Source organism: Rhinolophus ferrumequinum, chromosome 20 (genome assembly GCF_004115265.2).
Source record: "Rhinolophus ferrumequinum isolate MPI-CBG mRhiFer1 chromosome 20, mRhiFer1_v1.p, whole genome shotgun sequence".
Taxonomy (NCBI): Eukaryota; Metazoa; Chordata; class Mammalia; order Chiroptera; family Rhinolophidae; genus Rhinolophus; species Rhinolophus ferrumequinum.
Window position 1 is genome coordinate 50,479,923 of NC_046303.1, and position 23,918 is coordinate 50,503,840.

The 23,918-nt window shown below is 35.9% G+C and overlaps 1 protein-coding gene and 1 pseudogene across 3 annotated transcripts in view; one reads left to right on the plus strand and one right to left on the minus strand.

Moving 5' to 3' along the window:
* The window catches only part of COG5 (component of oligomeric golgi complex 5), a 313,532-nt gene that overhangs the window by 115,009 nt on the left and 174,605 nt on the right, over positions 1-23,918 (minus strand). For all 3 annotated transcript variants that reach the window (XM_033088094.1, XM_033088097.1, XM_033088095.1), the window contains 3 exons: positions 16,993-17,158; positions 950-1,062; positions 625-702 (listed from right to left, as the gene is read on the minus strand). In XM_033088094.1, the coding sequence (XP_032943985.1) occupies positions 625-702; positions 950-1,062; positions 16,993-17,158 (357 nt within the window). The remainder of the gene's footprint in view (positions 1-624; positions 703-949; positions 1,063-16,992; positions 17,159-23,918) is intronic.
* Positions 10,579-12,295, plus strand: LOC117012152 (keratin, type II cytoskeletal 8-like; annotated as a pseudogene).

Here is a 23,918-nt window from a genome sequence, read left to right on the forward strand (position 1 = left end):
TTTCCTTTGGAGCCCTTAGGTGTTAATATTTAATGATGAATAATCAGTTATTCTACAAATCGTTTCAAAAACAAATCAAATATGAATGACTAAAATGTAGTCAGGGATTTCCTACGCACAGAAGGAATTCTCACTGCTTACAGGCCCGCAGATCAGCGGCTGCTAGGAGGGAGACTTCAGAAATAGAACATGAATATAAACAACATGCTCCTCAGGAAAAAGTAACAACGAGTGGATCCATACCAGCTTCAGTAAAAACTTTCATAAGACAGGATTATAACCATTAATTAATTTTCTTATTCTACCGAAAATTGTCATCTTACTCTCTAGTGGAACTTTAAAAACCATTTATAATAAATCATTTATATGGCATGAAAATGGGAAATTATTATATGCATTTCAGAAATAGTCTATAAATGGTATTACTACAATCTACTCAATAAACAAATGTACTTACACATATATTGCAAAGAAAACTTTGTCTGTCAAGAAAATACACTTATTTCCCTACAGCTATTTGACATGTAAGCCTCTCTGTATGGACAGAAACACAAATAACACTGGCCTCATATCTTTTTGCCTTCTTCTTTATAAAGAGATAAAAATATTTTCATTGAAATATACCTTAACTATTTCTTCAATGAAACACACGTGAGAAACAGGATCTCTCTTCTTGGCTACTATTTTTTGTAGATGTTGGACCTAAAAGGGAAGAGAAGGAGAATATATAAACTGGGTATTTTCAAATGAAACAAGCGTAAAGCACAGCAATGGCAGCAGCAAGGGAAGGGAAATGCCGTTTTGCCAGAGCCTTTCCACATATGATAATCAGCGAAGGTAGTGATTTTGAATGCTCGGAAATTTTAAGAAACCTGCCCACGGGGTCACACAACTTGAAACAACCAGGAGTTAACCATAATTAATGTTCTTCTCACTCTAAAATATTTACCTGTCCACAAACAGTACAAATATGATCTACAAGTTTCTCCATATTGGTCCAGAGTGAAGCACGAAAAGCTGCTGTGTTTCCTGGGGTTGGCATGGTAGATCGGCCAGGTCCCCCTGTTTATATGAGTGACAAAGAAATATTAAAGCTAAAAGTTTCCAATTATAACAAACTGTATGTTATTATGAAAATCATATACAGGCTAAAAAATTAGAAATAATTTCTTATAATATAAAATAAATTTAGCCTTTTGTGTTTAAGAAAGAAAGGGTTAACAGGATCTACACACACACACACACACACACACACACAAATATAGGAAGGGTAATAAAACAAAACCAAAAAAATTACTGAAAATGGTTTCCTAATGGGGGAGTGGGTGTGGTGAACACAGTACCAGGTGAAGGCCACAGGGTTGGAAGTACTGAGTCTTTGTGAGCCATACAAATGTTTTACATACTTCAAAATAGATTTAAATTTTAAAAGAATGAAAAGAGCAAACTCTAAAACTAAATACAAACAAGTACAGAAACAAATAAAACTAATTGCACTACAAATTGATAATGTAAAACACACAAGGGAAAACAAATATTTTATTAATTTTAATTACAGAGCCCAGACTTTAGTAAGATATTTTTAGGGGCAAAAAGAATTGCAAAGAAATACTTACTTTACTCTAATAGACTTGTTGAATGTAGTATGGATGTAGTATTCTGAAACTAGTTTAGGTGTATTTTAGAATAGAGCAAATGGAGGTTCTTTCTCACTGTAAACAGAAATAAAGATACACAAATACGTAAAGGGGGTACAGGTATTTCCCAACTCTGTCCTCTAAATGAACAGAGAGAAAATGACTCAACAGAAATGAGGCATACCAAGTACCCAAAGTTTGATATCTAGCACCATTTCCCAATAAAGAACCAGGGCTCACTGTAGAAAAGGGTGATTACCTGCCTGGAGCAGTGAACACAGAAGGTGAACCTGATACATACTGTGCCAGAGAGCAAAGAAGTGTTCAAAGACAAATGGAGATTTGTCACAGGAACCCAACGAGAAATTGACTGAAGGGGGCTTCCCAAAATTAAATTTGGAACATTTGGGCATCCAAAATAATTACTGATATATCAATTACCAAAATGTGATTAAAAAATAATTCATTTAGATGAGGTAATACAGAATTGTTACACTGAAATCTACGTAACTTTACTAACAATTGTCACCCCAATAAACTTTAATTAAAAATAATAATAATAATAATTCATGAGTTCATAGTGAAAAGTCGTGTTTCAAAAGTATGGAATTGCTTTTTACAGAAGTCAGTTAATAACTTGCAGATGGAATGATAGAAATAAAAAAAAACACCATTTTGAAACTACTCGTAATATAATTGAAGGAAAGATTATCATTGGTACTAAAACACTGGGAGAAATGTAACAGGAAACAGGATATTAACATGGTCTCAAAGTATGCGCCACAATTACTAATTACACAAAAAAAAAAAGTACTCTTACAGGAGCAATCCAGCATTACATTTTAGTAACAAAATGATTTCATTTAGCATCAGCAATTATGAGACAGACTAACACAACTGTGGTGCTTCCTGATATGATGTAATGGGGAATACACATTCACCACCTTACCCATCTGTTAACCCTGAATGTAATCATGAAGAAACAATCGGATAAATCCAGACAATCCAGATTGTGGGCTCTCCAAACATATAATGCCATAAAAGACAAAAAAGGTAGTGTGGGGGTGTTTTGATTAAAAGAGAATAAGAGGCAAAACAACAATAGAAGGCATGATCTCTGACTGGTTCAAGTTGGGGGAAAAACAGCTATAGAAAATATTTTGGGGAACAACTGAAAAATGTTCGATATAAATTAGATATTAAATACTACTAACGTACTTGTTGAAATTCTTGAGAGTGATGTCTACGAATGTTATCGCATGTTATCTAATGTCTAAGAATGTTATCGCATGTAATACACACACAGTTATTGTACAGGTTTTAAACTGTTTCAACATAAAAAGAAGTATTGTAATCTCAAATTGAAAAGTATAAATTTCCATCCAAACTAAGCTGAAAACCCAGGCAGTACAGAAGACCATCAGTGATTAGCTAGTCTAGCCTGCTTTTAAAAAGGGCAGGGAATCAAGAAACCAGAGGCTGTGTTCGTAAGCTGCTTCACTTTTGTTTCTTCACCAATTCTAAGTTTACAAAAGAATTACATGTACCGTTAGTAAGGAGATGCTGTTACTTTTTACTGATAATTGAAAGTAATAAAAAAGACAAACATATAGGAATGAGATATTGGCTTTAAAATATGAATAAATCCTGTTTGAAATTTAGGTCTGATTAATTTTTAAATTACTTGTAGTGTTGTGCAAAGAGTGTTCAGGAAAAGTGTACAGGGAACAGAGAGGTAATACTGAAAGAACCTGTAACGGTCAATATGTTGTATAGAGAATGAACTCATAATACTGAGGAAAGGCTATGTAGTGCCTTTGTGAAAACTAGAAATATTCATTAAATTACTAGAATATGTATAGCTTGGTTTTATTATAAAGAATTATGGGATGCGTCAACCCATTACAATCTTAAACCACATACAAGCAGAAATACAAGAAGATACTTTCTGCTCGTATTTTACTTTGGAGAAACTGAAACAGAGGTAAGATCACCGCTACTGGTTTGACAGGTTCTAGAGGCTTCACTTTTCTTATTTATAGCTTAGAACTTAGAGATTTTTATTCTCATAAGCTAAATATATCTTTTTGAAGACATAAACATGAAATAACAACTGAATATAGGAGAGCTGTATAAAGGAAGGGGAGAAAGAAAAAAAAAAAAAAAAGACACCATTATCAGTTAGCTTTAAGACTAACTAAGTTTTATCAAAGTGACGGAAGAAACTAAGAGTTCCTCAAAGAAAAGAATACTTAATAGTGATTTCCAGTTAGTGATAGTGAATAAAAACATTTTCCTACTCTCATCCCTAGAAAAGCAATGAAAATAAGAATAAACAAAAAGTAGAGGAATATGTTAACTTCAAAAGAAACAAGGAATCAGCTAAAAGCTCAAACTTGAGATTATGAAGCATGGATGCCAAATGCTGCAGATAAATCAGAATGAATAATGAACAGATAGCTGCCATCTAAGACCATTAGCAAGAACAAATTGTTCTTAAAATCAATCGTAAGAATTTAGACAGGCTACCCAGTGAATCTTTGCTTAGTGTTGAGACGGACAGAGATGGATGGCCCAGGGAAGAAGCTAGTAAAGGTTCAATGTTGCAGAGTGGCAAAGAAAGAAAAGCGGGAAAGAGAAGTCATAATAAAATGATACTGGACATCGTGTAAGACTTTTGGCTTCCAGCGTGGGGAGACGATGAGAAGTAAAACGAGGTGAAAGAGGAAGAAGAGCAGAGGATGTGAGGTTTCCACACAGAAACTGCTTAAAGGCTTCACTGGGATGCACACTAAGTTCCAGAACTGGCCAGCACTTGAGAAAGAAGTGTTCCCAAGGTGGAAGGAACACAAACCAGTGAGTGTTTTACTAGAAGATAATGGGGGAAAAAACGGAAGAAACTCTGTTGAGAGGCACCCAAAATCCAGTCAGGAGGCTGCTGAGGAAGTGGGGCCTGTGCACACCTTGGCCTCTATTCTCAGAGCTGCTATGAAGTTGCCAAACCTGTGGCTAAACTCAGAGCAAGGATATCCTAGAGCCATAAGCACCCTGGGACACGGCTCCATGGACTTGACTTCCTTCCGTGTAGTTTTCACTTCTCTTGTTTGCATATTGGAAACTAACCCATCCCTGTTAACCTAGCCAGAATCCTTCATTTGCAGGAAAGAATTACATTCTGTTGGTTTCTGCCTTTATAAACCCCGCCTCTCTTTGTTCTCTCCAGAGAGCATTTCGGGTTGCCTATCTGCATCTGTTGGATTTGAATCCTCTAAGACTCCAAATAAACTTTTGTTTACAACCTCAAATCTCTATTGGTTAATACTAAACAAACTTAAATCAAAGTTATAGACTGTCTCAGGTCTCTCCCTACAACCATTCCCATACCATTTTTCAAAGAACAAGCAGTACATTTCAGGATGAATAATAATCAGGAAAAAGCAACATGCGGCCTAACACAGATATTTGAGAAGCGAGGGCAGGAAAGGATATAAGCAAAAAGCAATGATAAACATAGCTTATCAAAGAATTCCTAAAGGAAAAAACAGTAAGGGTTACTTAGTTTATTCACTGTCTCAAAGTAATATAGGAAACATTGTCGTGTGCTGATATAAGAGATTAACACATGAGAAATAACAAAACATAATGATCAACGGTGAAATCACAATCAGACATGGGAAGTAGGCAAGAGGGATCAAACAATTAAATTAAAGTACAACATATAAAATATAATTGAAGGAGAAGATACTAAAAATGGAAAATAAAGATGTGATATATGCATAAAGTTTCCTGAAAAGAACAAATGAAAAGAAAAATATTCAAATATACAATTTGAGGTCAACTTTTCTATAAAAGAGAATAACATATTCTCACACAGAAAACAAAAAAATAGATATAGAGCATTCAATCCCCAAAATATATCCCAATTACTGAACTTCAAAGATAAAGAACCATTTAGACATCCAAGAAAAACAAGTGAGTTATGTGGGGGGGGCTAAAAATCTGATTAGCAATTGCATTTCTGGTTCCACACGTAAGGAGCCTGAGCTTCGAAGTCAGCACTCTGTCCTAACAACAAATAACAGATGAACAGACTGAAAAAGCAGCAACTCTTCTTGGACCCATAAGAGAGGGGAGGGCACATGCCAAACCATTGCCCCACAAAATGAGAAAGAACCTACAAGCAAATGCAAGGAGTTGTACTTACCAGTGAAGAGCCTCCCTGGCAGAAACTGCCGAGGGAACCAGTGCCATGGTATGAATACCTGATAAGGTAACTGAGGAATTGCTAGAGGCTCAGTGTGGACAATTCTGAGAGTTAAAAACTCCAGGGGATCCAGTCACAGAGGGACCCCACATATTGAGATTTATTTCCAAGAGGCCTGACTAGGTTCCCACAATAAATATCAGAGAAAAATCCCCTCATGCTTCCAGGAGGAGGAGAGGAAAAAGAATCATTTTGAAATAGGCCAGAGAACTCTGTACTTAGCAAGGCCTATTCTCAGGAGAAACTAATTCACCAGAGCCTTATCTGCTGGAGTATCTTAGCAGAGCCTAACTGACCTGGGAACGGAAATACCCCAACTCCCAGCCTCCTCTAGCCCTCCTCTCCCACCTAAAGGAGGAGAGAAATATTTTACATTTGTGAAGTTCCCGGTACCAAGGTAGAGGCGGGCTGGAAGAGCGAGACCTCATCACAGCACTGCAGGATGCTGCCCCTCCCCACACGTCACACCGCCACATGATTAAAGGCCTATTCACAGCAATCAATGCCTTTCACCAAAAAAACCAATGACAAGTTCTAGTAGAAGGCAAAAACACAATTTGAAAACACAGAGCAAGCATCAGAACCAGACATGGCAGGGATGTTGGTGTTATTCAGACCAGGAATGTCAAATAACTAAGCTAATATGCTAAGGGCTCTAATGGATTAAGAAAACAGAATGCAAAAACAGATGAGCAATTTAAGAAAACAGATGAACATCCTAAGGAAAAAATCACAAAAGAAATACTAGCGATACAGAAATGAAGCATGCCCTTGATGGGCTTATGAGTAGACTGGAGACGGCTGAGGAAAGAGTCTTTGAGCTAAGGATGTATCAATAAAATCCTCAAAAACTGTAGAGAAAAGAGAACATTGAAAAAAAACAGAACAGAATATTCAAGGACTGTGGGACAACTACAAACAGTATGATATACAAGTAATGTGACAGTAATACCAGAAAAAGGGAGGGAGAAGAGAAAGGAACAGAAGAAACATTTGAGCCAATATGACTGAGACTCTCTCCAAATTAATGTCAGACACCAACCCACAGATCCATGGAGCTCAAACAACACCAAGCTGGATAAATGCCAAAAAACAGTAAAATTATGCCTATCATTTTCCAATTACAGAAAAAGCAAAGGTAAATAAAATCCTACAAGAAGCAGGGCAGGGGCTAGTGGAGGGAGGAATCTTATCTATAGAGGAACAAAGATAAGAATTACATTTGTCAAATCATGCAAGAGACAGAGTGAAGTATTTAAGTGTTGAGGGAAAAAAAAAAAAAACACCAACCTAAACTTCTATGCCCTGTAAAATTATTCTTCAAAAGTAAAGGATAATGAAAGGACTTTTTCTGCAAACAAAAATGGAGGGAATTTGTTGCCAATAGACCTGCCTTGCAAGAAGTGTTTAAAAGTAGCTCTTTAGAAAGAAGGAAAATAACATATGTCAGAAACTCAGATCTACATAAAGAAAGGAAGGAGGACTGAAGAGGAATAAGTGAAGGTAAAAAATAAAACTTTCTTTTTTATTCTTAGTTGACCTAAACAGTTTATTCAAAATAATATAGCAACAACGTATCTGATTATGTATGCTTATGTTTATATCATATATATGTATGTCTACATAATATATACATGTTTTTATGTTATACCTATATATAAGTGAAATGAATTATGGCAATGATACAAGGGATGGGAAGAGGGAATTAGGATTTATTTTGTTATTACATATTACAAGGTACTCACACTATCTGTGAAGTGGTATAGTGTATTTGAAAGTGGATTTCAATTGGTTCTAAATTTATATTACAATATCTAGGAAACTTCTATAAAAAATTTAAAAAGTATAACTGATATGTTAGAAAGGAGAAAAAATGGAATTATATAAAATGAACAATTAAAACCAAAAAAGGAAGAAAAAGGGTAAAAAACAAAAATAAGAACAAGAACAAGGGCAATAAATAGAAAACAGTAATGATATAGTAGCTATTAATCCAACTATGTCAATAATCACTTTGAATGTCAATGGTCTAAATGCACCAATGAAAAGAGAGAGTTCAAGTGGATCAAAAAACACAACTCAATTATATGTTGTCTACAAGAAATCCACTTTAAATATAAAGGACACATAGAGATTAAAAGTAAATGGAGAAAAATATACCATTCTAACAATAATCAAAAGAAAGCAGGAGTAGCTATATTAATTTCAGGCAGAGGCAGAATCAAAGTAAGGAAAGTTATCACAGATAATGAAGGTCATTATAGAATGATAAAGGGAACAATTCTCCAAGAAGACATAACAATCCTTAATATATATGCAACTAACGACAGAGTGTCAAACTATATGAGGCCAAAACAGAACTGCAAGAAGAAATAGATGAATCTACTACCATAGTTGGAGAATTCAACATTCCTCCCTCAGAAATGGACAGAACAGAAAGAAGAAAATCAGTAAGGAGACAACTGAATTTCCCAATAACATCAGAAAATAGGATATAATGGACATCTATCAACTGCTTCAGCCAACAACAGCACAATACATTCTCAAGTATTCTTCTTCTCAAGTATATTCTCAACAGCACATTCTTCTCAAGTTCACATAAAACATTCACTTATACAGACCACATTCTAAGCATAAAACACATCTTAAATATTAAAGAATAAAAATCATACAATGTCTGCTCTCAGACCATAAAGAAATTAAACTAGGAATCTAACAGAAAGATAAGGAGAAAATCCCAAAATGTGTAAAAATTGAAACAACACACTTCTAAATAACACATGGGTCAAAGAAATCTGAAGAGAAATTTAAAAACATTTTTAATTAAATGAAAAATATAAGAACAACTTATCAAAATTTGTGGGATGTGGTAAAAGTGGTGCTTAGAGGGAAATTTATAGCATTGAACGCAAATATTAGATAGAAAAACGAAAGATCTAAAAATAAAATCTTTAATTTAATTAAACTAATAATTAAACTTAAAGATTATTTAAGTTCCACCTTAGAAAACCAAAAAAAAGAAAAGCAAATTAAAAAACAAAAAGTAAGCAGGGCTGGCCGGTGGCTCAGGCGGTTTGGGAGCTCCATGCTCCTAACTCCGAAGGCTGCCGGTTTGATTCCCACATGGGTCAGTGGACTCTCAACCACAAGGTTGACAGTTCAATTCCTCGAGTCCCGCAAGGGATGGTGGGCTCTGCCCCCTGCAACTAAGATTGAACACGGAACCTTGAGCTGAGCTGCCACTGAGCTCCTGGATGGCTCAGTTGGTTGGAGCGCGTCCTCTCAACCACAGAGTTGCCGGTTCGACTCCCGCAAGGGATGGTGGGCTGTGCCCCCTGCAACCAGCAACAGCAACTGGACCTGAAGCTGAGCTGCGCCCTCCACAACTAAGACTGAAAGGACAACAACTTGAAGCTGAACGGCACCCTCCACAACTAAGATTGAAAGGACAACAACTTGACTTGGAAAAAAAGTCCTGGAAGTACACACTGTTCCCCAATAAAGTCCTGTACCCCTTCCCCAATAAAATCTTAAAAAACAAACAAACAAACAAAGCAAAGTAAGCATAAATAAATAAATAGTAAGAATTAGAGCAGGAATTAATAAAATTTCCTACAGGAAATCAATAGAGAAAATCAATGAAACAAAAAGCTGGTTCTTTGAAAAAAATCAATAATATTGATAATCCTCTACACAGGCCAACTGAGAAAAAAAGAGAGGGTACAAATTACTAATATCAGAAATGAAAGACAAGACATCACTATAGATCGTATGGAAATTTAAAGGTTAATAAAGTAATACTATTCAAAACTCTATGCTCACAAATTTATGTGAAAGACGCAATTTGCCAAAACTCATGCAAGAAGAAAGACATGATCTGAACAGGCTTATATCTATTAAAGTAATTGAATCAGTACTTAATAATAACCTTCCAAAATTAAAGCACCAGGCCCAGATGAGTCTACTGATTTATTCCACCAAACATTTAAGGAAGAAATTATACCAATTGTGTACCATCTCTTTCAGCAGATAGAAGCAGAGGGAATACTTCCTAACTAATTCTATGAGGGCAATATTACCCTAACATCAAAACTAGACAAAAATATGACAAGAAACTACAGACCGTATTTTTTATGATCACAGAGGCAAAAGTCCTCAACAAAATACTAGCAAATAAAATCCAACAATGCATATAAAGAAGTTTACACCACGACCAAGTGGGATTTACTTAGGTATGCAAGGCTGGTTCTACATCAAAAATCAGTTAATGTAATCAATCACAACAACAGGCTAAAAAAGAAAACCACATGATCCCATTAATGCATGCAGAAAAACTGACAAAATACAACACTCATTAATGATAAAAATTCTCAGTAAACTATGTATAAAACGAACTTTCTCAATTTGACAAAAACTATTTACGAAAACCCTGCAACTGACATCATCCTTAATGGTGAGACACATTCTCACTAAAATCTGATACAAGGCAAGGATGTTCCCTCTCACCATTCCTTTTCAACACAGTACTGGAAGTCCTTGCTAATGAAACAAGGATAGAAAAGATATACATTGGAAGGAAGACAAAACTTTTTGTTTACAGATGACATAATCATCTACTAGAAAAACTGAAGAAGAGAAGCAACTTTTTGGCTCCTTCTCGAGTCTGTCTGGTTCCGTCTCCTCGTCGCCTCGCTTCCACTCCAGCCTCCACCATGTCCACAATGTCCACAAGGGTGACCCAGAAGACCTACAAGGGGTCCATCTCTGCCCCCGGGCCTTCAGCAGCCGCTCGTACTCGAGTACACCCAGCTCCCGCATGAGCTCCTCGTCCTTCTTCCGGGCGGGCGCCGGCTACCGGTCTGGTCTGGGCATCATGAATATGGCCGGAGGTTACGGCGGGGCTGCGAATATGGGGACCATTACATCTGTCCAAGTGAATCAGAGCCTATTGAACCCCCTGAAGTTGGAGGTGGACCCCAACATCCAGGCGGTGCGCAACCAGGAGAAGGAGCAGATCAAGACCCTCAACAACAAGTTTGCCTCCTTCATCGACAAGGTGCAGAGCTTGGAGCAGCAGAACAAGATTCTGGAGACCAAATGGAGCCTCCTGCAGCAGCAGAAGACGACCCGCAGCAACATGGACAACATGTTTGAGAGCTACATCAACAACCTTCGGCGGCAGCTGGACACATTGGCCCAGGAGAAACTGAGGCTGGAGTCAGAGTTTGGCAACATGCAGGGGCTGGTGGAAGACTTGAAGAATAAGTACGAGGATGAGATCAACAAGCGCACAGAGATGGAGAATAAATTTGTCCTCATCAAGAAGGATGTAGATGAAGCTTACATGAACAAGGTAGAGCTGGAGTCCCGCCTGGAAGGGCTGACGGATGAGATCAACTTCTACAGGCAGCTGTATGCAGAGGAGATCCGTGAGCTGCAGGCCCAGATCTCCGACACGTCCGTGGTCCTGTCCCATGGACAACAACGCTCCCGGACCTTGGACGGCATCATCGCTGAGGTCAAGGCCCAGTACGAGGAGATCGCCAAACCGCAGCCGGGCCGAGGCTGAGACCATGTACCAGATCAAGTACGAAGAGCTGCAGACGTTGGCTGGGAAGCACGGGGATGACCTGCGTCGCACGAAGACGGAGATTTCTGAGATGACCCGGAACATCAGCCGAATCCAGGCTGAGATCGAGGCCCTCAAAGGCCAGAGGGCTTCCCTGGAGGCCTCTATCACTGATGCTGAGCAGCGTGGGGAGCTGGCCCTCAAGGATGCTCAGGCCAAAATCTCCGAGTTGGAGGCCGCCCTGCAGAGGGCCAAGCAGGACATGGCCCGGCAGCTGCGTGAGTACCAGGAGCTCATGAACGTCAAGCTGGCCCTGGACGTGGAGATTGCCACCTACAGGAAGCTGCTGGAGGGCGAGGAGAGCCGGCTGGAGTCTGGGATGCAAAACATGAGTATCCATACCAGGTCAGCAGTGGCTTCTCCGGTGCGCTGAGCCCAGCCTATGGAACGTCACAAGCCCGGCTTCAACTACGGCTTAAACATCCAGCCCAACTTCAGCTCTGGCAGGGACTCTGGCTACTCCAGCCGCACCAGCACCAGCTCCTCCAGGACCGTGGTTGTGAAGAAGATTGAGACTCGAGACGGCAAGCTGGTGTCTGAGTCCTCTGATGTCCTGCCCAAGTAAAAGGCTAGGCTACTGGGGTCCTTCCTGGCCTCCGACCCTGTGGGAAAGGAGCTGAGCAAGGGGACATTGGTCACAGGAGACACCCCAGTCCTCAGCCCACCCTTGGGGGAGGAGTCTACTGCTTGGGGGACCACCTCTGACCCACACCCCCAACTAAAAGCCAAGTCAAGTGTTTTTTCCAAAATAAAATCTCAGCTGGCTATATGCCCACCCAAAAAAAAAAAAAAAAAAAAAAAAAAAAAGAAAAATTGAAGAAAAAATCTCCCAGAACTAATATTATGGCATGGTTGTAGAATACAAGGCTGATACATATAAAAGTCAATTGCTTTTCCGTATACCAACGATAAACAAGTAGAATATGAAACTGAAAACATAGTATCATTTACTTTAGCCCCCAAAATAACTTTGGTATAAATAAATCTACCAAAATATGTACAAGATCTATATGAGGAAAACTACAATACTTTTGATGAACAAAATCAAAAAAGAAAAACTAAATAAATGGAGAGATATTCCATTTTCAGGGATAGGAAGTTTCAAAATTATTAAGGTATCAGTTCTTCCCACTTGATTTACAGAATTGATGCAATACGAATCAAAATCCAGCAAGTTATTTTACGGATATTGACAAACTGATTCTAAAGTTATATGAAGAGGCAAAAGACCCAGAATAGCCAACACAATCTTTAAGAAAAGAGCAAAGTTGGAAGGCTGACTGTCTGACTTCAAGACATACTATAAAGCTACAGTAACCAAGAAGATGTAGTATTGGCAAAATAACAGACAGATTAATGGAACAAAATAGAAAGCCTAGAAATATACCCACATAAATACAGTCAAACAATCTTTGACAAAGGAGCAAAGGCAATAAACTGGAGGAAAGGTAATCACTTTAACAAATTGTGCTGAAAAAACTGGACAACCACATGGAAAAAAATATGAATCTTAGACACCCTTTAACAAAATTAACTCAAAATGGATCATGGACCTAAATGTCAAACACAAAACTATAAAACTCCTAGAAGACGACACAGGAGAAGACCTAGATGACTTTGGGTACAGCTATGATTTTTTAGATATAAGAGCAAAGACACAATCCGTGAAAGAAATAAATGATAAGCTGGACTTCATTAAAATTAAAAATTTTTACTCTGGAAAAGATAATATCAACAGAATTAGAACACAAGCTACAAAATGGGAGAAAATATTTGCAAAAACCTCATCTGAAAGGACTATTATTCAAACTATGCAAAAACTCTTAAATCTCAACAAAGAGAAAACAGCCTGATTAAAAAATGGGCCCAAGACTGTAAGAGATACCTCCCTCACTAAAAAAAGATATACAGATGGCAGATAAGTATATGAAAAGAAGCTCCACAACATACATCATCAGAGAAATGTAAATTAAAACAGTAAGATACCACTACACACCTATTAGCATGGCCAAAATCTGGAACACTGACAACACCATATGCTGCATGGATGCGGGGCAATAGGAACCCTCATGCTTTGCTGGTGGGAATGCAAAATGGTACAGTCACTTTGGAAGACAATTTGGCAGTTTCTTACCACACCAAATATACTCTTAGTGTACATCCAGCAATTCTGCTCCTTGGTATACAACCCAAAGGAGTTGAAAACTTACGTCCATCAGAAAACCTGCACAAGGGTATTTTATAGTAGCTTTTTTCATAATTGCCAAAACTTGGAAGCAATCAAGATGTCAGTAGGTAGATGGATAAATAAACTGGTACATCCACACAATGAAATGTTAATAAGCACTAAAAAAACAAACAAACAAAGATATCAAGCCATGAAAAGACATGAAAGAACCTTAAATGCAAATTACTAAGTGAAAGAAGCCAACCCTGAAAGGGCTACATACTGTATAATTCCAACTACATGACATTCTAGAAAAGGCAAAAGTACGGAGATAATGAAAAGGTCAGTGATTACCAGGGCTGAGAGCTGTGGAGATGAACAGGCAGAGCACAGGGGATTTTTAGGGCAGTGAAAATACTCTGTATGATATTATAATAATGGAGATATGTCATTACACATTTGTCCAAACTCACAGAATGTATACCACCAAGAGTGTTTCCTAATGTAAACTATAGCGTTTGGGTGACTGTGATGTGTCGATGTTATTTCATTCTTGGTAACAAATATACCATCCTTGGGGACGTTCAAAATGGGGAAGGCCATGCAGGTGTGGGGGCAGGGAAATCTCGGTACCTGCTTAATTTTGCTGTGAACCTAAAACTGCACTAAAAAAAAGTCTTAAAAATAAAAATTTAAAAACAATTTAAAAAATGAATAAAGTTCCCTGTATACCCCTCCCTTCCTGGTCCCATTTTCCCTGCTCTCTCCCCAGAGCTAATGCTATTTTGATTTGATTATTATTATCATGCATATATTTATACTTTTATTACATATTTACATATGTAGAACAATATATAATATAATCTATCATGTCTACTATGTTCTTAGGCTTAAATATAGTATACTGCATTATCTTTCTGCAAGTAACTTTTCCATGTACTGCTTTTGAGAATTATCTGTATTTGTAAATTTATTAATTTAAATATTTATAGTAGTCTACTTAATAGTTTATTAATTTTTCCATTGAAAGAAAGGTTGTTTTCACTGTTATAAACAATAGTACAATAAAAATATTTATACATATGTGCCAAGAGTTTCGCTAGGGTATAATCTCATGAGAGAAATTATAAGATCATAAGGTATACATTTTTAACCTCACAGATCAATTTAATAAAATTGAGCAAAGTAGTTGAATCATTTTATCCTCCTAGAATCAGAGTACAAGAATTTCCGTTCTCACCCAACACTGAGTTAGCTGGGTCTTAGATTTTGCCAATTTCATGGTCGAGAAATAGTGCTTGTTTAATTTGTATTTTCCTAACTAGTTCATCCTCCAAAGAGACTGAATCTTTTCACATTTATTGGATGTTCTTCTTTGAATTGCCAATTTACAGTCTTTATATTTTCAACTGACTTGTTTATCTTTTTTCTTATTGAATTATAAACTTTAAAATATATCACAGGTGACATTTTTCCCTTAAAATCATATTAATGTTACATGTTTTTTTAATTTGAAACAATCTGAAAAATAAGAAATTTGAAAGCATAGTAAAAAAAATTGTCTTCCCTGAATCACTTGTGAATAAGTTACGGACAGGATGCTCCATAAACCTTGAATGCTTTAATGTTATTTCCAAAACACAAGGATACTCTACTACATAATATCAATATCGGGAACGAGATCAGGAAATTAACATTAGTACTGCCGGTGTAATCTTTAAAAAATAAAACTTGTGGTTACTCTTTTAAAAATAATGAGAATTAATGCTTAAGATTTCTACATTAAATCATGGTATCCACTCTCAACAGATGATAATAAGGCTTTAACACTATCCTTTCAACAAAAGGGCATAGAATAGAATTGACAGCGTGTGGAAAACTGCTTTCATTTCCCCCCTATTTCTTGCAACACAAGAGGGATGACATTAAACTGCTCCTAGAAATTAAACATTAAGTCAAACTTTCTGAGAATAATTGCTGGGAAAAGCTGAGAGTGAAATCTGCTCTGGCAGTTTCTGTTCAAAACTTTCCTACAATAGTCTTAATACAGACTTAATCAGAGGCTAGCACTAATCTTTAAAAATCTGTTTAAAATCTAAAATTCTTCAATCTCTTTTTAATCTAGTACAATTTATGTACGGATGAGGAATGAGTATAGTGTATATAAGGTTAGGTTTATATAGCAAATATAAAAATAATGGCTGCAAATAATTTTTTAGTATTAGCCATGTATCAAGAATTCTGCTATTAATTCTACATGTGTTATTTCATTTATTCTTTAGGACAACTCTATGATGATTAGAGTACCTTCTTCAATAGAAAAATGAAAAGCAAAAAAGTGGAGACAGTATGTATAGACAACACTTCGGGGAATTTTTCTGAAGCAATACAATGGGGCAGTAAAGCTGAAGAAAGAAATAAAGAGAGATTTGTTTGGTTGTTTTTAAGCAGAAGAAGATACAAGAGCACGATTATAAGTGATGAGAAAGCCTCGTAAAACTGACAAACTGACGACGTGGCACAGAGAGGGGGTCTGCTAAAGCAATGCTGCTGAGTGATAAGATCTGAGCACAAGTGGTGTCCTGGGTCTTTGCTAGGAGCTAACACAGTTCATCGATATTAATAGGAGGGAAGAAAGAATACGGGAGAGAAATGCAGAGTTGGGTCGCTTCGGTAAGAGAGAGATGCATGTAACGTGCAGTCTCTCCTCTCAATGAAGTGTGTAAAGCACGCGAATGTCCTCAGCTGTGCGCTTGGCAGGGCAGACTTGCAGACTACTGGTGCTAATGTGGGCTACTCCTCTCCACCTGGACCCCTACCTTTCTTTAGATTTTGCTACAGTTGCAGTGTTCCCAAAGGGTATCAGTTTCTATCCTCCACAGTTACCCATTATTACTCTTAAATACCAGAATCATTATAAGGAAAACCCCAGAAAGCTAAGGTAGAGATGGCATTTCCTTAAAAAATACTCTGTCTCAATAAGAAATACATGTGAGGATAAGGATTTTAGAGGGAAAAAAAGTTCTTTTTTCTTGCATCTGTTTCCTCTGAACTAAATGAAGCCACAGTTTACAGACTTTTTATCTAGAAGTTCTGAATATACCAATTGGCCAGTTCAACTCACTGATTAGGCAAAAAGTTATAAATAAATTCTGAACATAATTTCTTCTCTCATTTTCTGTCTACTAAAAAATGAGTCATTAAATTGCTTTGATACTTGAGTGTTTCACATACTATTCAAAGAACTTCTCAGTTATAAATAAATAAAGACTCTAAATATAAACGGTATCCATACCTCGCGCAGCTGACTGGGCAGGCTGCGTCAAAACTTTGATATCTAAGGCACTGCTGATACTTTCTTCTAAAGCAGCACAGTATCCATCCACCACACTGGTAATGGTAGTCTTCAAAGTTCCAAGATTATGGAAAACCTGAAGAGCTGTTCCGACTTGCGTTGGATTCTTTAAAAAGGTGGGGGTGGGTAGGATGGGAATAGATATAAATAGAAAAAAAAAAAAGCAATATAAATCTACAATTTTTACTGGTACTTGAGTAGTTACTATAAAATTTACAAATTATCACAGACAAGAACAAAAACATGCATTTAGAACAAATATTTTTCACCATCATTTCATGAAAGACAAAGTTAAATATTATGTACACAATTACCACTTTTCTTTTTTCCTCCTCGTTTAAAGGATAAGATCATAAGTCTGCTATATTATTAGAATTTATTTAAAATTTACATCAATCCCTATGGAGAGAGCGATGCTGGAACTAACATTCTACATTTATTTAGAGAACAAATAAGTGAGTTTTGCATAGTTAACTGAGGGCAGAGCCACGCAGACGATACTTACTTTCATTATATTCCACTCATTCTTACTACAAATAATTGTAGTGCTTACTATGTGTCTGTCTCGGTTTTAGATGCTGGAAATACAGCACCTACAAAAACCACATCCCTCCCCTCAATGGAGCTTTTATTTACTGAGAATGTGTAAAAAATAAATATAACAGAGTATCAGGTTGTGATAAATGCTATGAAAACATGAAGCAGGGAATATGGATAGAGAATGATGGGAATTATTAGAGAGAAGAGTCAGAGGATGCATATCTGAGGTGATATTTAAACAGAGACCTGCACTGAATGGACGGAGTCTAAGGAGAAAATAGGGAAATACAGATCTGAGCAGAGATATCAACGGAAGTGCTGAGGCAGAAATGTGCTTAGTAGCTAATGAAACATCAAGGAGTCCTTGACGGTGGCTGGAGCAGAGGGAGGGGGTGAGAAGGTGCGGAGCAGAAACCTACCTAAGAGAAGATGGGGTCCATAGTGATATAAATAGTTGGATTTGTCACTAAGGGAAATGATTGAATTATCAAGTCAGAATTTAGTACACCAACATATATTTCCAGGCCCAAATAGCTGAAATCCCTGTTTCATTTATGATTCACTGTGTTATTAGAGGAACATAGTTAAAAAGTTAAATTATTTCTTTATTTTCTTGACTGTTAAGTGTATAAAATAAGCCAAAAGTTACTTCTGAATTCTGCTGGTGCTGGTAATAGTACAAGCTGCAGATACACACACACAAATGCACACAGAGGCAAAATAGAGTCAGCTTAAACATCAGGAAATATGGCTGATGAATAACAATACCCATTTTTTATTTTTTTTTAATTAAAACAGAAAAACAAGCAAATGGATACTGTTTCAAATTAAAATATTTTACTTTAAAAGCTTAATTTAATATGGCTATAATAGAACTTAACATACTGTCAATTATCTCTCAGTACTAACAAAGAAAATGGGAGAAAATATTCATATAAATTAACTGAAAATATGTGGTGTAGTGCTTTGCTTTGGTTGTTATTAGTTCCATCCAGTGATTGATTATTTTTTTACTTTTCAGTAGATACCAAGAATTAAAATTAGGCAGCTATAAAGAAATTTCCTTTATCAGTATTCAAGTGTCTATATAATCCAAGAAAACATTATCTAAGCAACTTCAAAGAATATCTTCACATTGTAAAACTAGAATATTGATATATATTTCAGTATATATCGGAATATTGAAGTACAATTCTGTAAAATTATACTTATTGCCTTTACTATCTTCAAAGGATTAGAAAAAGCACAGCTTCTCAACATACGGTTGCGTTTCAGTGTTATCAGATGAATGTATACTGTAAGTTATGTGTACTTCAAATGAAAAACATCGAAAATCATATTTCACTTAAAAGATTTCACTTAAATGGACCAATTTTCAAATTTCCCACTCTAAAACTTAACTTCCCCAATCTTTTCAAAACAGAAACATATATAGCTCATTATTAAAGAAGCATCTAATATAGTAATATTTATAATTTATATGCTTATAATTCAAGATGTAATTTAAGCTTGCCAATTAACATGATCGCTTTTTCAATTAATGCCAGTTATTCACATTCATTGCTTAAACATAAATGTATCATTTGTTAGTTGGCAAACTACAAAAAAATGATTTGAAATAAAAATTTTAATATACAGAGGAGTGTGCAAATGATGCAAGCACAGCTTTATGCATTACCAGAAAGTGAACACAGCTATGTAACTAACACGAAGACCGTGAAACCAAATATTATCAGGACCCTCTAAACCTTGTGTGGCTTCCCCAAGTGCACTATCCGTGTATTACGATTACCATAACTTCTAACACCATTGATCGGTTTTACCTATTGTTCAATTTTACATAAATGGAACCATAAAGTAAGTATTAGTTTGTGTCTGGCTCATTTTAGTCAGTATCTTATTGTAAAATTCATCCAGGTTGTTGCCTGGGGCAGATTCATTTTCAGTGCTATCGATTATCCCAGTGTAGAAATTTACACCTTAGTTTAGCTATCCATTCCACTGTGGATGTATATTTAAGTTATTTCCTTTTTTCCCAGGTATTTTAAATAATGCTGTCATGAATACTCTAGTGAACGGCTTTTAGTGAACATATACGAGTATGCATATGAATTTCTGCTGGTTAAGAACAGAACTGCTGGGTCATATGGTATGTATTCGTATGCTCGGTGTTTGGAGATATGCCGATTTCCCAGTCATCACACCAATTTATATCCCCACTGGGAACGTGAAAGTTGTGGAGTGCTCCACAACCTTGCCAAAATTTAGAATTTCAGTCTCTTCAATTTGAGCTATTCTTTTGAATGAGCACTGTCGTTTTCATTTATCTTTTTGTGACGACTAAGAAATTATCCCTTCTTACTTGTTAATTTTCTATTGAAAACCTTCTCTTGTGAAGTGTATGTGAATATTCACCTCCTTTGCCCATTTTTCTCATTGGTTATTTCTGTGTTTTACACATGTATAGAAGTTGTTTATAGATTTTGGATGTAATTGCTTTGAAGATTATACATATTACAAATATGCTGCCCTACTCTTAAGAAGTCTTTTAAGAGAAGTTCCTAATTTGAATGTAGTCCATCTTATTAACCTTACTTGCTATGGTTAGCACTTTCAGTATCCTGTTGAAAAAATTTTCCCATTCCACATTCATGAAGATGCCGTTCATTCATGAAGTAATACTCCACAGACTCTATCTGTTTGCCTTTCACATTTAGATATACAATCCACCTGGAATTAGTTTCTGTACAATGTGAGACAGGAGGCATGATCGCTATTTCTCTATATGACTATCCAACTGACAGAACAGTTTATTTGAAAAAACAAGCAAGCCAACTGACAGAACAGTTTATTTGAAAAAACAAGCAAGCAAATGAAAATTTCCCCCTACCCCTGCTTTGAGAAGCAACCTTTGCAATAAATCAAGTTTTCGTTTATGTGTGTTGGTTTCTGGACCTTCAATTCTAAACCATTTGTCTGTCTGTCCTTACACAAATTTACCTGTGTAACTTATTTTATCTTCAAAGCAAGTTTTAAACGTCCTCCACCTCTGATTTTCAGATTGGTACAGGCTCTGTTGTTCCTAGTACTTCCTAGTACTTCCACATACATTTTATAATAGGCTTAACAATTTCCATTGGGAAAAAAGTTTCTGGAATTTTCAGATTGTATGAAAGCTATAGATAAAATTAGAAAGAATGAAGGCTTTATAATATTGAGCTCTCTAATTAATGAATATGGTATGTCTCTTCATTTACTCAGGTCTTTTTAAATTTCACTTAATAATGTTATAGTTTCTGTGACGAGGTCTTATGTATCTTTAATTTGAATTATTCCTACACAATGGCTGGGTTTTGATACTGCAAATGATAATTAAAATTTTCTTTCTGTGTTTCTGTTGCTGGTATATTAAAATACAATTGATTTCTATATACTGAATTTCAGTAAACTTTCAAAATTCAGTTTTTAATTCTAATAGTTTATCTGTAGATTATTTTGGATTTTCTATATATACAATCATATTATCTACGAATAATTTTTATTTCTTCCTTTCCAATCCTCTATATTTCACTGCTTTTTCTTATTATTCAGATTAGGGTCTTCAGTATGTTGCTCAGTAAAAGTGATGAATGATGTTCTAGCGTCATCCCTAATCTCAGGTAGAAAGCCGTAAGAATTTCACTCTGAGATTTTTCGAGATAACCTTTATCAAATTAAGGAAGTTCTATTCTTAGTCTGCTAAGAGTATTTTTAATCATAGATTGAAGTTGAATTTTATTAAGTTCTTTTTCTGAATGTTGAGATTATCAGTTTTTCCCTTTATTGATGAAATTACATTGGACTTCTGGGCCAAAGCCATCTTAGTCAAGATGAATTATACTTTTTAGATATCTCTGACTTACATTTGCTCATATTTTGCTTAGTATTTTTGCTTTGATTTTCAAGAGAGACAACTAATAATTTTCCTTTCTTATAATATCCTTATTTTGATATCAAGTTTATACTGGCCTCATAGAATAGTCAGTGAAGTGTTCCTTCCTTCCTCAATTCTTGGAGTTTATATAACATTGGTGAAGCTATCTGTCCTTGGAGTTTTCTTTGTGGGAAGGTGTTTAATGATAAATTCAATTTATCAAAAGTAGTATTCAGATTTTCTAATTTTCCTAGTGTTATTTTGGTAAGTTGTTTTTCTAGAAATTTCTCAGTTTCATCTAAATTTTCAAATCTTTGGTATAGTTATATCTAATGTCCTTTTACTAATTTTTCAGTTTCTACTGGATCTGTATTAGGTTACCTTTTTCATTCTTAATCCTAGTATCTTGTGCCTCTTTAAAAAATTTTTTTCCTACCTTCATCAATCTTTTCCAGTGTTGATCAATTTAATGCATTAATCTTGTTAAATAACCAACTTGTGACTTTGTTAATTCTATTATAAGCTTTTGTTATTCCTATTTCACAGACTTTGGACTCAGACCTAGATCAAAATCCAAACAATAGCACTTAGTCACCAAAACCTTAGCAAATTATTTAACCTGAGACTTAGTTTCCTCATCTGTACAATGGCAAAAATAATAGCACCAACCTCACAGGAAAATGAAATAATCCTTATAACTGATCTAGTACTGAAGGTAGGAAAAGGAGCTCAATAAACATTAGTTGCCTTTACCTTGATCTGTTGGTATCAAGATACAGTGGCAAGAATGTGGGCTTTTAAAATGAGATAGTGTTGGGACGAAAACCCAGCTGTGCTATAGATCAACTGTATGCCTTTCCGGCAAATTATTTCATCACTAATAATATTTCATTTTATTTATATAATTAATTTTTCTTCCTCATCAGATTTTAAGGTCTCTGAGGGAAGGTTCCAAATTTGTTTTGTTCACTGCTATAACTTGTAGCATTAGTACAGGTACTAGATAGACAGGTGTTTAAGAAACCAGTTTAATAAATGAATGAGTAAGTACGTTTTATAATTTGGTTTGCTATTACATTCTTTGTGTGACTGCTGAAAAGACGATTGAGAGAACATATTTAACATGCCTGGTGCTCTCTTGCTAATGTTCCCTTTCTATCTCTGAACCAATCCTGCATGTGGGGTCTCTGACTCTCATGTATGCGGAGTTCCCATACGTAAGTATTAAATTTGGTTATTGTTTTCTCTTGCTGAAAAAATGAAAATAAAATATCTGGCACTCATATACAAGTGATAGAAAATATTGGATCTCTGATCATTTATTAATATTCCAAAATTTAAAAGAATGCTATGAATAGCCTTTATTCTAGTTCCTAAGGACTTTTTCTTATCACTCCATCTTTATTTATAATTGAAATAAGTAAGTTACCCACTTATTGAAATAAGTAGAGTAACTCTGAGAAACTTGAGTTCTCTCTTCTGTATCTCAATAAATTTCATAAATTTTAAAAAGATGAGGCTAAATGAAAGGAGGGATTCCCAAAGCTGACTGGAGATTTTTTAATAAAATATAGCTAACAAGATCTCAACTCCAAAAATTCTGATTCACTTGGACCAGACTAAAACCTGGTTACTTTACTTTTCAAAGCTCTTCACATGCTTCTGATATAGTTGACCTGGCAACCACCTCGGAACTAGCATTTGGGAACCAATGGACTAGGTGACTGTCAGACTCTGAAGGATGAGAACCATTTATTCATGTGAACATAGCATTTTTTTTGGGGGGGGGGAGGCAAAAAGAACAGAATACACAAAGAAATGACAGAGGGAAACTACAGAATATGCATAAGGAGTGGTGTGTAGATAGACTCTATTGCCTGGAATGTTGTATACATGAAAAAATAATAAAAGATAACACTGAGAGAGTCTTGTCTGATAACACTAAATAAGAGTTTGGTCATTGGCAACTCAAATGGCATTCTGTGAAATTTTTATTTTGTTTTATTTGATTGGTCACAGAAAAATCATTCATGTTTTCTAAATATCATAATCTAAATTGCCTGAGGAAATGAAAATAAATCAGCTTTGGCAATAGTTTTAAAAAGATGGAAAAACACAGCGTGAACTAGGGAGTTGCACTGAGAATATAAATACAGGACAGATATAAGGGATTTTGAAACACTTGAAAGAAACGGAATGCTGATGGTTACAGAAGTCTACCATACCTTTGAAGTTTCAACTATGGGGACTGAGAAGGTGGAAAAAGAAAAGGAAAATTAGATCATCACTGGACCAGTGGGTGGGAAAGAGGTAGGAATGGAAGGATAAAAGGCTGTTGTTAATGAAGTATTTAGTGGTTAGACATGAATCTAAGGTGCCAATGGAGAATTCTGGTTGGAAATGAGAATACTTT